At 46.8% G+C, this 17,367-nt stretch overlaps 1 protein-coding gene across 11 annotated transcripts in view; it reads right to left on the minus strand.

Moving 5' to 3' along the window:
- GRB10 (growth factor receptor bound protein 10) overlaps window positions 1–17,367 on the minus strand; it is a 203,377-nt gene that overhangs the window by 39,191 nt on the left and 146,819 nt on the right. For all 11 annotated transcript variants that reach the window (XR_012132421.1, XM_073239137.1, XM_073239136.1 and 8 more), the window contains one exon: window positions 6,490–6,646. Coding sequence is in view for 10 of the 11 variants with exons in the window: in XM_073239137.1 (XP_073095238.1) it covers window positions 6,490–6,646 (157 nt within the window). In the remaining variant the exon portion in view is untranslated. The remainder of the gene's footprint in view (window positions 1–6,489; window positions 6,647–17,367) is intronic.

Here is a 17,367-nt window from a genome sequence, read left to right on the forward strand (position 1 = left end):
CTCACAGCACTAAGCAGCCTGCCACTCGTTCCTCCAACTGGCGCGGACCCTGACACAATGGCCCAGTAGTGGGAGGGTGGCAGCGCGTGCCGGGGGCGGCAGTGCCGGAAGGGACCAGGAGCGGATTGTGGGTGCCAATGGCACCAGAGGGACCAGGAGAGGCTTGTGCGAGCCTGTAGCAGCGGCAAACGAACAGCCTGGGTGTGGCTCGCGCGCACCGGCGGCAGTGGAGCCAGAGGAGTACGGGCGAGGTCTGCATGGGAGAGGCCTGCGCGCACCTGCAGCGGTGCCAGAGGGAATAGGCACACTCTCAGCAGCTGATTGGGATCCCAGCCCAATGCACAGCCGCCCGGGCCAGACCCAAAGGCTGCTGTTGGCACACAGCTGCCTGGTAGGGGTGCACCTGGCGTGCCTGCCACTCCCTGCAGGGCTCCACGCTGCTCTGATGGAGACCTGGCCCACAGCAGCTTAGGGGACTAACCAAGTAGCTGCTCCAGGAGTGCAGGTAACTGACACAGGCAGCGGAGAAGGGCAAGGCATCCAGCAGGCAGGAAAGGACTTTCTTCTCCCAGCTGACACACCCGCAACCTGCCTATAGCCACTATTATCACCATGAAAAGGCAAAAAAATTTAGTCCAGTCCAAGATAGTTCAGATAACACCTGAGGGAGGATCTGCAGAGACGACCTAACCAATCTCCCTGAAAAAGAATTCAAAATAAAAATCATAAACATGCTGACAGAGCTGCAGAGAAATATGCAAGAGCTAAGGGATGATGTCCGGAGGGAGACTACAGATGTCCGGAGGGAGATTACAGAAGTGAAACAAACTCTGGAAGGATTTATAAGCAGAATGGATAAGATGCAAGAGGCCACTGATGGAAGAAACCAGAGAACAGGAACACATAGAAGCTGACGCAGAGAGAGATAAAAGGATCTCCAGGAATGAAACAATATTAAGAGAACTGTGTGACCAATCCAAAAGGAACAATATCTGAATTATAGGGGTACCAGAAGAAGAACAGAGAGAAAAAGGGATAGAAAGTGTCTTTGAAGAAATAATTGCTGAGAACTTCCCCGAACTGGGGAAGGAGATAGTTGCTCAGACTATGGAAGCACACAGAACTCCCGAGAGATGGGACCCAAAGAGGACAACACCAAGACACATAATAATTAAAATGGCAAAGATCAAGGACAAGGACAGAGTATTAAAGGCAGCCAGAGAGAGAAAAAAGGTCACCTACAAAGGAAAAACCATCAGGCTATCATCAGACTTTTCAACAGAAACCTTACAGGCCAGAAGAGAATGGCCTGTAAATGATATATTTAATGCAATGAAACAGAAGGGCCTTGAACCAAGGACACTGTATCCAGCACGATTATCATTTAAATATGAAAGAGGGATTAAACAATTCCCAGACAAGCAAAAGTTGAGGGAATTTGCCTCCCACAAACCACCTCTACGGGGTATCTTAGAGGGGCTGCTCTAAATGGGAGCACTCCTAAAAAGAGCACAGAACAAAACAAACATATGAAGAATGGAGGTGGAGGAATAAGAAGGGAGAGATATAATCATCAGACTGTGTTTATAATAGCTCAATAAGCGAGTTAAGTTCGACAGGAAGGTAGTAAGCAAGCTAACCTTGAACCTTTGGTAAACATGAATCTAAAGTCTGCAATGGCAATAAGTACATATCTTTCAATAATCACCCTAAATGTAAATGGACTGAATGCACCAATCAAAAGACACAGAGTAACAGAATGGATAAAAAAGCAAGACCCATCTATATGCTGCTTACAAGAGACTCACCTCAAACCCAAAGACATGCACAGATTAAAACTCAAGGGATGGAAAAAGATATTTCAGGCAAACAACAGAGAGAAAAAAGCAGGTGTTGCAATACTAGTATCAGACAAAATAGATTTCAAAATAAAGAAAGTAACAAGAGATAAAGAAGGACATTACATAATGATAAAGGGCTCAGTCCAACAAGAGGATATAACCATTATAAACATATATGAACCCAATAGAGGAGCACAAATATATGTGAAACAAATACTAACAGAATTAAAGGAGGAAATAGAATGCAATGCATTCATTTTGGGAGACTTTAATACACCACTCACACCAAAGGACAGATCCACCAGACAGAAAATAAGTAAGGACACAGAAGCACTGAACAACACACTAGAACAGATGGACCTAATAGACATCTATAGAACTCTACATCCAAAAGCAACAGGATACACACTTCTCAAGTGCACAAGGAACATTCTCCAGAATAGACCACATACTAGGCCACAAAAAGAGCCTCAGTAAATTCCAAAAGATTGAAATCCTACCAACCAACTTTTCAGACCACAAAGGTATAAAACTAGAAATAAATTGTACAAAGAAAGCAAAAAGGCTCACAAACACATGGAGGCTTAACAACATGCTCCTAAATAATCAATGGATCAATGACCAAATTAAAATGGAGATCTAGCAATATATGGAAACAAATGACAACAACAACACAAAGCCCCAACTTCTGTGGGATGCAGCAAAAGCAGTCTTAAGAGGAAAGTATATAGCAATCCAGGCATATTTAAAGAAGGAAGAACAATCCCAAATGAATAGTCTAATGTCACAATTATCGAAATTGGAAAAAGAAGAACAAATGAGGCCTAAGGTCAGCAGAAGTAGGGACATAATCAAGATCAGAGAAGAAATAAATAAAATTGAGACGAATAGAACAATAGAAAAAAAAAATCAATGAAACCAAGAGCTGGTTCTTTGAGAAAATAAACAAAATAAATAAGCTTCTAGACAGACTTATGAAGAGAAAAAGAGAATCAACACACATCAACAGAATCAGAAATGAGAAAGGAAACATCATGACTGACCCAACAGAAATACAAATAATTATTAGAGAGTACTATGAAAACCTATATGCTAACAAGCTGGAAAACCTAGGAGAAATGGACAACTTCCTAGAAAAATACAACCTTCCAAGACTGACCCAGAAAGAAACAGAAAATCTAAACAGACCAATTACCAGCAACGAAATTGAAGCAGTAACGAAAAAAACTACCCAAGAACAAAACCTCCAGGCCAGATGGATTTACCTCGGAATTTTATCAGACATACAGAGAAGACATAATACCCATTCTCCTTAAAGTTTTCCAAAAAATAGAAGAGGAGGGAATACTCCCAAACTCATTCTGTGAAGCCAACATCACTCTAATACCAAAACCAGGCAAAGACCCCACCAAAAAAGAAAACTACAGACCAATATCCCTGATGAATGTAGATGCAAAAATACTCAACAAAATATGAGCAAACCGAATTCAAAAATACATCAAGAGGATCATACCCCATGACCAAGTGGGATTCATCCCAGGGATGAAAGGATGGTACAACATTCGAAAATCCATCAACATCATCCACCACATCGACAAAAAGAAGGATGAAAACCACATGATCATCTCCATAGATGCTGAAAAAGCATTCAACAAAATTCAACATCCATTCATGATAAAAATTCTCAACGAAATGGGCATAGAGGGCAAGTACCTCAACATAATAAAGGCCATATATGATAAACCCACAGCTAACATCATACTGGACAGTGAGAGGCTGAAAGCTTTTCCTGTGAGATTGGGAACAAGACAGGGATGCCCACTCTCCCCACTGTTATTTAACATAGTACTGGAGGTCCTAGCCACAGCAATCAGACAAAACAAAAAAATACAAGGAATCCAGATTGGTAAAGAAGAAATTAAACTTTCACTATTTGCAGATGAAATGATATTGTACATAAAAAACCCTAAAGTCCCCACCCCAAAACTACTAGAACTGATATTGGAATACAGCAAAGTTGCAGGATACAAAATTAACACACAGAAATCTGGGGTTTTCCTATACACTAACAATGAACCAATAGAAAGAGAAATCAGGAAAACAATTCCATTCACAATAGCATCAAAAAGAATAAAATGCCTAGGAATAAACCTAACCAAGGAGGTGAAAGACTTATACCCTGAAAACTACAAGACACTCTTAAGAGAAATTAAAGAGGTCACTAACAAATGGAAACTCATCCCATGCTCTTGGCTAGGAAGAATTAATATCTTCAAAATGGCCATCCTGCCCAAAGCAATATACAGATTCCATGCAATCCCTATCAAATTACCAACAGCATTCTTCAATGAACTGGAACAAATAGTTCAAAAATTCATATGGAACCGCCAAAGACCCCAAATAGCCAGAGCAATCCTGAGAAGGAAGAATAAAGTGGGGGGGATCTTGCTCCCCAACTTCAAGCTCTACTACAAAGCCACAGTAATCAAGACAATTTGGTACTGGCACAAGAACAGACCCACAGACCAGTGGAACAGAATAGAGACTCCAAACATTAACCCAAACATATATGGCCAATTAATATACGATAAAGGAGCCATGGACATACAATGCGGAAATGACAGTCTCTTCAGATGGTGGTGGCAAAATTGGACAGCTACACATAAGAGAATGAAACTGGATCACTGTCTAACCCCATACACAAAAGTAAATTCGAAATGGATCAAAGACCTGAATGTAAGTCATGAAACCATAAAACTCTTAGAAAAAAAACACAGGCAAAAATCTCATGGATATAAAGATGAGTGACTTCTTCATGAACGTATCTCCCTGGGCAAGGGAAACAAAAGCAAAAATGAGCAAGTGGGACTATATCAAGCTGAAAAGCTTCTGTACAGCAAAGGACACCATCAACAGAACAAAAAGGTATCCTACAGTATGGGAGAATATATTCATAAATGACAGATCCAATAAAGGATTGACATCCAAAATATATAAAGAGCTCACACACCTCAACAAACAAAAAGCAAATAATCCAATTAAAAAATGGGCAGAGGAGCTGAATAGACAGTTCTCTAAAGAAGAAAGTCAGATGGCCAACAGACACATGAAAAGATGCTCCACATTGCTTGTCATCAGAGAAATGCAAATTAAAACCACAATGAAATATCACCTCACACCAGTAAGGATCGCCACCATCCAAAAGACAAACAACAACAAATATTGGCAAGGTTGTGGAGAAAGGGGAACCCTCCTACACTGCTGGTGGGAATGTAAATTAGTTCAACCATTGTGGAAAGCAGTATGGAGGTTCCTCAGAATGCTCAAAATAGAAATACCATTTGACCCAGGAATTCCACTTCTAGGAATTTACCCTAAGAGTGCAGCACTTCAGTTTGAAAAAGACAGATGCACCCCTCTGTTTATCGCTGCACTATTTACAATAGCCACGATATGGAAGCAACCTAAATGTCCATTAGTAGATGAATGGATAAATAAGATGTGGTACATATACACAATGGAATGTTATTCGGCCATATGAAAAAAACAGATCCTACCATTTGCAACAACATGGATGGAGCTAGAGGGTATTATGCTCAGTGAAATAAGCCAGGCGGAGAAAGACAAGTACCAAATGATTTCACTCATATGTGGAGTATAAGAACAAAGGAAAACTGAAGGAACAAAACAGCAGCAGAATCACAGAACCCAAGAATGGACTAACAGTTACCAAAGGGAAAGGGACTGGGGAGGATGGGTGGGAAGGGAGGGATAAGGGTGGGGAAAAAGAAAGGGGGCATTACGATTAGCATGTATAGTGTGTAGGGGGGGGCACGGGGAGGGCTGTGAAACACAGAGAAGACAAGTAGTGATTTTACACCATCTTACTACGCTAATGGACCGTGACTGTGAATGGGTATGTGTGGGAGACTTGGTGAAGGGGGGAGCCTAGTAAACATAATGTTCTTCATGTAATTGTAGATTAATGATACCAAATTAATTAATATATATATATGCCTATGATTTTGTAAGCACTATACTTGATTCAACAAAAATTTAAACGTTAAGTCTGAAAAGCTTCTTTACCTGAAATAGACCAACCAAGCAAAAAGATCCCACAACAAAATCTCAACTTGAAAGCATGACTGTTCGGAGATGCACTGTAGACCCCACCTTATATGCAGTCACTCTGTGGGCACTCTGGCTCCCAGCAGGCCTCCCTGTCTCACCTGCAGACGGTCACCACGGCTCCCTCTGTCCTGTCAGGTGGCTGAGCTGCTCTCAGCAAGTGATGCCAGAATCGTGCAAGCAGCAGGCTCTCCCCAAGGCACCACCAGGCCACCCTCCCCAGACCACAGGTGTGCAGAATGCCACAAGTGCCTCTCACAGGTCATTCTCCAGCCAAATCCAGGGAGAACCCTCCTGCTGCGTCTCAGCCCTTGGGAATTACTGCTGCAACATCCACGAGCAAGATTCTGGAAGTACCAGAGGGAGAAGGCTGGGAGGAAGGTGGAATTTTAGGAGAAAGACAAGGCAGAACAGTAAAGAGCAGGAGCCTGGCCGGTGCGCTGCACTAACGCATCTGGTGGCGGGCAGTGGTGGTCTTCAACTGACTGCACACGGCCCAGCCTCAGGTGCTGATCCCTACCTAATCCCAGGTGTGGATGGTGCTCCACCAGCGACCAGCTGTTGTCATCCACGCAATGACTTCTGTAAACCAGCAACTGGCACAGGTCCCTGGCAGTCATGTCTGTGAGAATCTCCACCACTTTGCTTGTCCCGTCTTCACTGAAGACTTTAACATCCTGCAACACATAAAGGACACTTACAGATTAACACCTTTGGGCTTTCCAGAAATACAAACAAAAATAAAACAGAAAAAGCACACATAGCAGTGCTCCTGCACCTATACAACTATTCTGTCAAGCAGTAGGACACTGGCGGTGGTGTTCAGGAGAGCCGGTCTAGTGGCCCTCCCACCTCCCCTCACTCCCCTGGGGCAGAGCAAGTAGGATTACTACGAGAAGTTCCTCAAAGGCCCAGGACATGTCAGGGAGCACACAGCGCATGGCCACACTAGATGTACGCGCTGCTTCTCAACAACCCATCTTAGGCAGTGACAGATTCCATTTCAGATACTGTAGGTGGTCTCAGGGTGGGACATTTTATAGGTGACTCAGCTGCTCTCCATTCCTAGGCCCAGGTGAAACAGCCAGCACTCACTGCTTTCCCCGTCCCACCTGCCCATCCTAAGTTCGCTAAGGCTTAGGAAGAAGTAGAGAGACACTGGTATGAATATGCTGACTTAAAATACCAAACAGGACATAGTAAGAACAGCCATAACATTCTTAGGCCCCTTCCCCCTACAGAAGTACAAGCAAGTTTCCTTTTCCTGGCACTGTTACAAATGAAAGGGCCCCCAGGCAAAAGCAGAATCCAGTGGAAACCCAGAAGATCAAAAATACACTCTGAGCTGCAGAACTGCAAAGGATGCAACCTTTAGGAGGCCCTGAGAAGCTTTAAGAAAAATCTTACCTCAACAGCATGTAAAAAGCACTCAGAGGAACAAGATGGCAATTTAAAACGAGACTGCCTCTTGAAAGGGAATCCGTCCCTAGCCTCTCCCACTGTCCCCAGCATGCAGAGAAGCTGGTGCAAGGCTGTATCCAACCTGGTCCTCAAGGTAGGGAATCAAGCCATGTTGGGCAGGCCAATCAGGTCCCTCCCTGGGCCTGACACAATCGCCCCCCTCACTCGTGGAGGTGCAGGTGACATGACAATAACAACACAATGCTCAGACCAATAGGCTAGAAAAATCCCTGTTTCCCCATGGCAGTGAGGTAACGAGCAGGACGCTCAGCTCAGGCATGTGTGCTCTCTGAATTCAGGCTGGTGCACCAAGTCCCCTAGAAGTCTGTCCCTGCACCTCACGCCATCAACTGCAACCTTGGAGCTGGAACCTCCTGTGGCCTGGGAATGTCAGCTGGTCCTTTCAAAGTGGCTCCAGCTACTCCACATTCCCTTGGTCCCTTTCCCTGTATTTGTGACCCAGTATGGAGTTTGAACATCTGTTTCCATGGAGAGGAGTCTGGTAGCAGAGGGCGAGTCATGGGATCAAGTCCTCATTGCTCAGGGGCAAGTGAGGAGCAGGAATGGGGACAGCACCGTCCCATGGGGACTGTCCCCAGCCCTTCCCCAGCTCCGTGCCTGGAAGGAGTAGAGGTCAGGGCCTCCCTGCAGGAGGGAGCAGGGCCATCCAGGGGGACAGAGTGCAGAGGGGACTGGGGGATGGGTTAGGACCCTTGCCTGCCTCCTCTCAGTCACCCCCAGACCAGAGAAATCCCAATGGGGGCAGATCAGGACTGGGGGACCTGCTTTCAACTCACATTTTTCAAGAAATCCACCCATCTCTTTTTCAGAATGTACTTTTCTCTACACAACAGTTACACTTCTATAGAACAAATAAGTGTTCAAATATTAATAGACATGGATGAGTCTATAATAATATGATTTATACAAAAGTTTCTAGTCTACAGGTAAAAACAAATACATTAACATAAAAGAAAAATTTAGAAAATACAAATGGATTCAAGCCATTCCTTATAAATATGGTAATTATCTTCTCTAGTAATGCATAGTCATGACTAACAAAACCAGCATGTCCCTCATTGCTCTTCTTCCCTAAGTTTCTAAGTGAGTTTATCTGCAATTACAATGAACGTTATCTTCCCTCAGAAACTTCAGTTGAGGTGTGTTTCCTGTCTTTTATCACGCTTGCTGTCCCCCTGTTGGTTGAGGCACCAGTTCCTAACTTTGTCAGCCTAGCCATGTTTCTCTTTGACCTCACTCCTCGCCTCTCTGTGGCTCCACGGCCGTCCCCCAGAAGGTCTAGATGTGGTCTGAGTATTAAAAGCTAAGATGTGCTTTGTGCCATGGCCACTGCTTGAGATTCCCAGGAAGGCCAGGCTGGAGGGGCGCATGAGGGGTGGGGGAGCAGGGCAGTTGCAGGCCTGTGGCAGGGACATGAGGACAATGCTAATGACAGCACCTCAAGTCCCTGCTCGGCCTGACACAGCAGGCTCCAGCTACCTCCCCAAACTCAGCAGGGGCTACTGACCACAGGTGAAACAGACCCCAAGACAGGAAACCACAAAGGCACTACACAGGCCAGCAGTGTCAAACTGGGCACATGTTTGGAAGCCAGGCGAGAGTATTGGTACTGGACAGGCAGCTACCTTCTAAGGTGTGGTTCTGGAAGGAGTGAGCTGCACAGCGCCAACTGCCCCTTCAGGCACCACCTGAGTGGTGCTGGGGCTCATTCTGGAAGCAAACAGGGTTTTATGTCTCAGCCTTCGGTGCCACAGGTTGAGCCCAGGGCCGTGGGGAGCAGGTGAGGCCCCTTGGTTGGACTCTCAGGCATCGTGCACAGGCAGGGAGCAGAAGCTTCTTTTCAGTGGGCAGGCCAAGGCCTCTGCCCCACAGCTCAACAGGGAGATCCTTCCTGCAGGCAAACAGTTTTCCAGGGCACAGCCTATCCAGGGAGTCTACAGATCTGAGTAATGCCAGTGTGGGGCTAACTCAGAGTGCAGACCCATAGTGCTCTGTGACCTCGGGCAGGCGGTGGTTAAAGAGACTCACGTCCCTCTTGTGCTGTGGGCACTGCTCTGAGAGTCAATAATGAAGGCAGAGCCCAGTGCTCGGCATGTGGAAGTGAAAGCATCATTGTGACCAACGTGGGCAAGGCTGGATCTGCTCTAGAATCAGGCTGCAGTCTGCCTTCACCCCTAGCGAGCTGTGGGAACTTGGCTGAGGGGCTCAGCCTCTCTGTGCCTCAGTGTCCTCATCTGTGAGATGGGGATTGATAGGTAGCACTGGCCTCACCACGTGGGCTCAGCTCAGGTCAATGAGAGCCTCTCTTGAACTGCTCTCTGCCCCCTGTGCCTGCTCCCCAGGGTGCACTAAAGACTGGACACAGAGCTGAGAATAAGGCAGATTGCCTCTGAAGGCCTGCAGACACCAGGAAAGGGGACCCTTGACCCTGAAGGCTGCTTCTGGCTCCAGCTTGCAATTCTGAGAAAGCAAACCTCATGACCAGTAAGATGCAGTGGGAACAATTCAGATGGAAAAGCCAGTCCCTGAATCCTCAATTTCCTTTTATCTGCTACAAAGGAAATAAAGTAGCTCCTTGCTTTTAAAAATAAAACTAATATTAAGAGGGCATAATTATGTCAACAGCATGAGCCTCTTTAAGGCACAGCAGCCTGCTCTAAGAGCCCCGACATTCACTCCGCTGGCCCCAGAGCACTGCTGTCGCTTCTCACACATTCATCAGGCAGAGGGGAGAAGCAAACTACAAGGCAGGAGCTAAAGAACAATCAGGGTTGAGGTTACATAATCTCCGTGGCCCCTGTGGATAAAATAAAAGTTCCTGTGGGCAGGATTCTCACTGGCCCTGGTTGGCTAGCTCACTACACACGTGTGGTCAATATGTTGTTATTGACTCTATATAAAGAGCTCCGCCCAGTGGTCTGGGTGACACAGTAGCCTGGCTGCAAGGCTGCAGGAGAGCAGAGCAGAGGCTGGAGTGGTGGCAGCGCTGAGGACAGAGGCCCAGGGGATGGCTGTGTGGGCAGAGAGGCCTAGAGGCCAAGACCAGCTTGCTGCGTGCACACTTGTTCTGAGTGGACAGGATTTTACTGACTGACCTGCCACCGTGGGAATAAAGTTGGGTATAACCCTTTCACCCAAGAATGTTCGACTGTCATGTCTTTGGTCATACTGCATCCATAGTGAACTTACCCAGGGCTGAAACTCATTGGCAAGACAGCCCCGAACTGCACTCTGGGAGCGTGGCTTTCATCTCAGTGGTCCCCAGCCAGCAGCCAGTGGTGTTGCCTCCCTGCTGCCAGTCTCACTCCAATCCACTCACTGGTACACCCTGCTGGCTGATGGAGGCTTGGAATCTCCTACTGAATGCAGAAGGCCTTTGATGTTGGACAAGACCACCTTGCTAAAACAGAAAATGGGGTACTCTCAGCTCTGCCCCATGGAGCTCCCTGCAGTGATGGGCATCCTGGGATGAACAGCCAGCTTCCAAGTGCACGGACTGAGCAGAGCACAGCAGGGCTCCCCAGTCCCTGGCATGGAAGCCAAGAGTTCTGGAGGGCTCTGAGCCCAGAGCCCTTGGGCCAGCTTCACCTTAGTTCTTCATTTTCCATCAGTGGACTTCTCAGCTCATGGCTCTGCCTTTCTCAAAGTGAGGCTGTCCACTGGGCTTCTGGTAACTTCCAAAGCTCCTTGTAAATATTGCAGGGTAAGGACTTATGGAGAAGCCAGGTTATATATAATCCAAGGGCCAAGAGAAGTCCACAGGGGCAGGATCAATGTCAAAAGAGAGGGAAGATTGCTGAGGACAAGAAGTAAGTGCCGTTAGAATCCTGTTCTTGCAGAGGCCAAGAGGGGGAAAGCAGCCAAGTCAGCTGTGCTCTTCCAGGCAGGTGGAGGGCACTGCCTCTGAGGGCCGCAACAGCCACACCTGTGCCCAGGCAGGTGGAGGGCACCGCCTCTGCAGACGGCAGCAGCCACATCTGTGCCAAGGCAGGTAGAGGGCACCACCTCTGAGGGCTGCAACGGCCACACCTGTGCCCAGGCAGGTGGAGGGCACCGCCTCTGAGGGTGGCTCTACTCACTGGGATAAGAACATGCATAGTAATCCTGCTCACTTACACTGACTCAAACTTCCTTAAAAAAAATTTTGCATTACAATTTATTGATTTTAAGGTTATCAGTGAGAATTAAAATTATTTTATGTCCTCTCATACCCTTTCTAAAGAAGTTACAGCTCTAAAAAGAACTGTACAAAATAGTTCTTGAAAGTCAACCTCAGATTTCAAGAGTCCATCGGCGACTTCCCTCACCGAATGGCTCTTACCTGCCGAGGTGGCCGGTAACAAGATCAACCTGAGAGGGGCTCGCCAGCAGCTTGCTGCCTGTTTTACACCAGATAGACTCATCAGGAAGAACCAATTTTGATGGATTCATCTGTATTAAAACCTAACTTTTCTAGAAGGAATATATGTACAGCCTGTTATTTTGACCAAAGCAATTTTTACAAAGTGGCATTTTATAGAAAATAAAAATAAAAACTACTTAAGAAAGATGTGCACCTCCTTTGGCAGACTGAGGAGGAGCAAAGAGATCCCAGGTATGGAGCCGAGGAAGCTCACCTGTTCCCTGGCCGCGGTCTCCCATCCTGTCAACAAAGGTGTACCGGGGTTGTTAGGGGAATGGCTGCTGCCTCTTCCTCTCCCGCTGCTGGATGCAGGACCTGCCTGCTTATCGTTCTGGTTCTGCTCTGCTCGCCTGCTCGCCTGCTGTTTGCTGGCACCTCTGCAGACCTTTCAGCCCTCCAGTGGGACCTTCTCATCTGCAAGGTTCCCCTCTTGTTTCCAGGCCCACAATGATGGGGCTGGTGGGAGCATGCTGAGGGCACAAGTCTGGGCGGTGTGCCCTGCGACGCTGGCAGAGGGCCTGTCCACCTGCCCCCATTGTGGCAAGGACGTATTCATGAGAAGTTGACATGGGGATGTCCACTCTGTGCATGAGGACGATAACCACAGCTCCCAGGATGTGTGAAGATGGGAGGGGGCAGGGCCACGTAAAGTGTGGTTCCTGACACGTATGTATACATACATGCACCTGCACACATACATATATATACACAGATGTATTCATTTTTTATTTAAATAATTAAGTTTGCATTGTAACATTTGGAAAATACAATATGGCACAAAGGAAAAAACTGATAGTGGCTGACAGTTCCCAGATCTGTGGTTAAGAGGCTAGAGAATGCCCTTCCAGTACTCTTTCACACATATATTTATAAATAGACACACTAACATAATTAGGATCATATGACATGCAGTTTTGCAATCAGGACCGTGTAGCTTCACATTACATCATAAACAGCCCCCAGGGTTCAACATTTCTTTGATTTTTTAGTGCTGGCAAGGAATCTTCACAGAGCTGTATGGAACGTGACACTGTCACCATGCTGTCCACTGTGGCTGCTTCTAGTTTTTCATTCTTATCAACAGTGCTGCCTGATCTATCTTTGGACATGAACCTTAGTGTGTATGTTTAATTATTTCCTTAGATAAACTGCTGGACATTAAACTAGCAAAGTAAAGGAAACTACTTCAATACTTCTAAAGTAGTAAAACACTTCTCTAAGTAAAGGAAACATTTCCAAGAATGGGTATGACTGACGCTGTGTTTGGTAGACCATGATTCCTTAAAACTGAGTTTGTCAGGGAAGGTGGTGGACCTGGGGGCAAGCCCACTGCAGCACCTCAGAATCCTCAGCTGCTCCAGTTCGTACTGCTGGCATGCTCTCCGGGCTGTGCCCACTCCCCCAGAAAGCAAGTTCCCCCACTGCCACTCCACCTGCTACAAGCCCCAGTTATTTAGACAATTTCTGGCTCAACAGTGAGAACACGGACTCTCGAATCTGTCAGTCTGGATTCAAAGTCCCGCCAGCCACTTAAGGCACAAGCCATCCCCTCTGACCATCAACAACCTCAATGCCAAAGCAGGGAGTACAAAACTCCCTATTGTGGAGTAAACACTCAACAACTGATCACTCCAGTCAGACTCATCTGACTTGTCTTCTCCTTTTCGGGGGCACTTTGTGTCGAAAAGATAACCCTCCAAATATGAGCTCCAGGATCAAGACTTCCACAGTGTCAACCCAGAAGAGAAAGTGTTTGGACAGAAGAGCTCATCCTGAACTTCTCCCAAGACTTTTATGGGGCTTCAGCCATTTCAGGTTTAAACAGTTGAAAATCCTAAAACTAGCACTTTGTTTTGTATTCAAAGAAGCTGAAGCCCATAGTGGAAAAGGCAGTGATGGTCCCTGAGAAAAGGAAGAGGGCCCCCTCATGCCTCCATCCCTGAGAGGTGGGGTGGCGGCTGCAGAGCGCCAGCCGGGCAGAGGCTGACCAGATTATCTAAGAGGCCTGCTGTCTGGCCTGCCTGCAGTCCTGCTGGCTGAAGGCAGTAGCCCTGGGCGGGCGGGAACCCCTGCAGTGTGCACAACGGTCCAAAGCTGGCAGTGGGCCTTCCAGACCAGAGCCATGGGGGAAGCTGAGCCCTTCCAGGAGGGGTGATGACTCTCAGGGGAGCTGCCCTAGACTGCAAACAGTGCAGTTTAAATGTAATTCCTAGTCAAATACTGGCTTTTCAACATAACATTAAGGAATTAGGTGTGATAACTGTATTATGGTTCTGATAAAAAAACATTCATGTTCTTTTTCAGAAACATACTAATATATTTATAAATAAATGCTACTGTTCCATGGGACTCTTGTCAAAACAATACATAAGGGAGAAGGCAGTGGGGTGGGTAGGGGCACATGGGGGGTTCATCACACTTTTCTGTCTACTGTTCTGCAGGTTCTAAATTTCTCATAGAAAAAAGCCCAAACATTCCTTGGTTTCCTTCATCCTTGTGCTACCAGAAGAAATGAAGCATATCATAAGACTTTTCCTGCCTAATCTATTCGAAGAATTGAACCAATGTTTCTCTTACTGATCATAAAATTCAGCAAAGACAGCAATACTCCTTCACTCTTTCCACGGTTACCAACAGGGATGGGGAGGGGTGGGCTGTGCCCTCCCAGAGACATTTGGTAACTCCGAGACGTTTCTGGTGTCATGATGGGTATGTATGCAGGGCTACTACTGCCATCTACCGGATGGAGGCCAGAGATGCTGCTAAATGTTCACAGGCCGGGCTCACCACAGAGCATTATCAATCCCAAATACCAATGCGGGCTGCAGTGCGGAAATGCCCTGAAGGGGACATGTCCAAGGAAATACGGCCCCTGAAGGGGCCCCTAATCTACTTGGACAATGCGAGCACCCAGACGATGGTAATGACTGAGTCCTGGAATAAAATAATTAATGTGCCCTTGCTGAAAAGTAAGACATACATAAATTAGTGGAAGAGAGGGATGTTCTTCCTTAAAGCAGAATGTCAACTAACAGCAGAGTGAGAGTGACAGAAAACCCAGACAGCAACCATCAATGCATAACAAAACTGGTCATGATGGTCTGGCAAAGAAACGTATAACCATAGTCTCAAGTTATTTTCCCTCCAAGTACTTCTTAATTAAAAAGGGAAAAGCACCAACTTCATAATGGAGAGACAGCAGGGCAGCATCTTACCTGAGTCGTAACGTCAACGTGAGTGCTCACTGACAAACCATCACCCTGGCCCCCTTCCGGGCTTCCCACACTGGGAACCATGGGGGTCCCGGAGCAACTGTCATGTCATGGATGTGGAGAGGACAGGGAGAGCCCGTGGAGAGGGAAACTAGGGATGCTGAAGCCACAGCAAACAGAGAGAAAGGACGCCATAGAAGACATTATGGAATGAGCGGGGGCTCTGAATAAAGCCGGCAGCTCGGACCCCTGCACTCTGTGGGGTCAACAATCATACCTTTGGTAACTGTGCTGTGTTCTGCTCCCTGTTTTCAGCAAACAGACACTGAAGTATTTAGGGGTAAAGAAAGGACTTGATGTCTACAAATTAGTCTCAAATGGTTCAGAAGATAATAATGGTATGTGTGTATCTAAATATGTATATTTATCACACAGATCCATGCAGAGTTGTATCTCTCTATATACGTATATTTGGGGGGCAGTAAAATGACTTAAAATGGAGCAAAATGTTTACAATTAGGGAACTGGGATAAAGGATCCGTGAATGTTCCTTGCATTATTATTGCAACTTTGCTATAGTTTTGAAGTTATTTCAAAATAAAAGTTTAAAAAAACCACATTGCGTGAAAATTATGAAATGTAGCCACTTCTCTCATCCATGCATTAGCGTCTTATAAAACTGTCAGCCATTGCCCACAGAACACAGTCATAAAGATGGCAGAGAGCCCGTGTTTTGCTGTCATCTTCGCAGGAGTGTCCCTACCCCTTCACCATTAAGCCTCTGCTTTAAGGGATGTTTAAGATATTTAAGATCCAGGAGATAGTTAAGATCCAAAATACACAGGCTTGGAGTAGTGCTGCCATAGCTGGCTTTGAACAAAGCATCCTGAGCATGGCGGTGCTGCTGTTAGGGCAGCAGCGGAAACAGGCCCCGGGACAGGTGTGTTTCTGCACCTGCGCAGAGGTCCCCCACACCTGACCACCACACGGCCCCATGGGCTCAGAGGCTCCATGACGGCCGAGCTCAGGCATGTGGACTTGTGGACAGGGAGGTGACCTGCCCCGCCCTGCCCATGACCTTCTCCTCCCTCTGACATATGTGGGTCAGGGCCCCATCAAAAGCAGTTTCCCCCAAACAAGGTCAGTCACATCGGGTATGAGGGTCTCCCTTTAGGCCAATGCATTCTTTATCAGGACTGCTTGTGCAGCTCTTGTCCCGTTACACTGTGTGGTTTATTTATCTGCCTCTGATTTCAGAAAAAGCCTTGCCTGAGCTTACCAGCAAGCAGGGCAGGCCTCAGTGCTATCTGGGGGCAGGGAGCCTCCAGCAGCCTCGGTAAGGCAGCGAAGTTCCCAGAACAGCAGCTCTCTCCCAGCAAGGGCGGGGCATCGGCTGGCAGGCCCAGAGCTGTGCCCTCTGCTAAAGCCCCACATCTCCTGGTGGGGTGGGAGGGAGGGGCGCAGAGCTGGAGAGAAGGAGCAAAAGAAACCTGGCAGCTTGGCAGGCTGGCGGAGAGGGACAGGGTGTGTGCGGCAGGCCGGCAGGCTTACTCAAGTTTAGGAAAAAGTGAAATGTGAGCAGCTGAGGGGAAGGTCCTGAATGGCTGAGACCACAAAGGACTATGGTGTTCAGATACTTCTCCAGATCTGGGCAAGGCGGAAGGTGAGAGCCATCATCACAATCTCACAGACGGGTTTCTTGTTTATGGCTATGTTTTTCTTCAGTTACAACAGTCAAAATGTATCTGTAGATACAATTTCCATCTTCCAGATCCCAATTTATCTCCAAAACACAGCTGCCTTAAATATAGTTTATACAACTAACCTTTATACTAACCTAACACCATTAAAGTGAGATTATAAAACTATAAAAATACCAACAACTATAGAGAGTTAGTAATTACTGTGAATTCTCCTAAAGAGTAGAACATGTTCACTGGTGCCACTTAGCCTCGCAGTTTGATGCTTCTTTAGAACTAAAACTCAGGCAACAGAAGCAAAAATCCCTCATGGAGGAAGACAACTTCCAGCCTGCTGTTCAGGTGTGTCTGTGGGACAAAGCCGGGCTCTTCAGCCCTCTCATTAGACCGCAGATCTGCCAGGGAAAAATGGAGGCCAAGACGCTGCCATGAGGTGAAACTCCTCGGAATCCAGGAAAACTGAAGGTTCTGTGCAACACGAGCTCAGAGGGCCCAACACCATAAGAATAACTACCTGAAGGGGACGGTGCCCATTACTCCGCCCCCCAGCAGCTGGGGCCCCCTTCCCCACCTCCAATCGCAGGGGCCTCAGGCTCCTGGCT

Source organism: Manis javanica, chromosome 6, assembly GCF_040802235.1.
Source record: "Manis javanica isolate MJ-LG chromosome 6, MJ_LKY, whole genome shotgun sequence".
Classification (NCBI taxonomy): domain Eukaryota; kingdom Metazoa; phylum Chordata; class Mammalia; order Pholidota; family Manidae; genus Manis; species Manis javanica.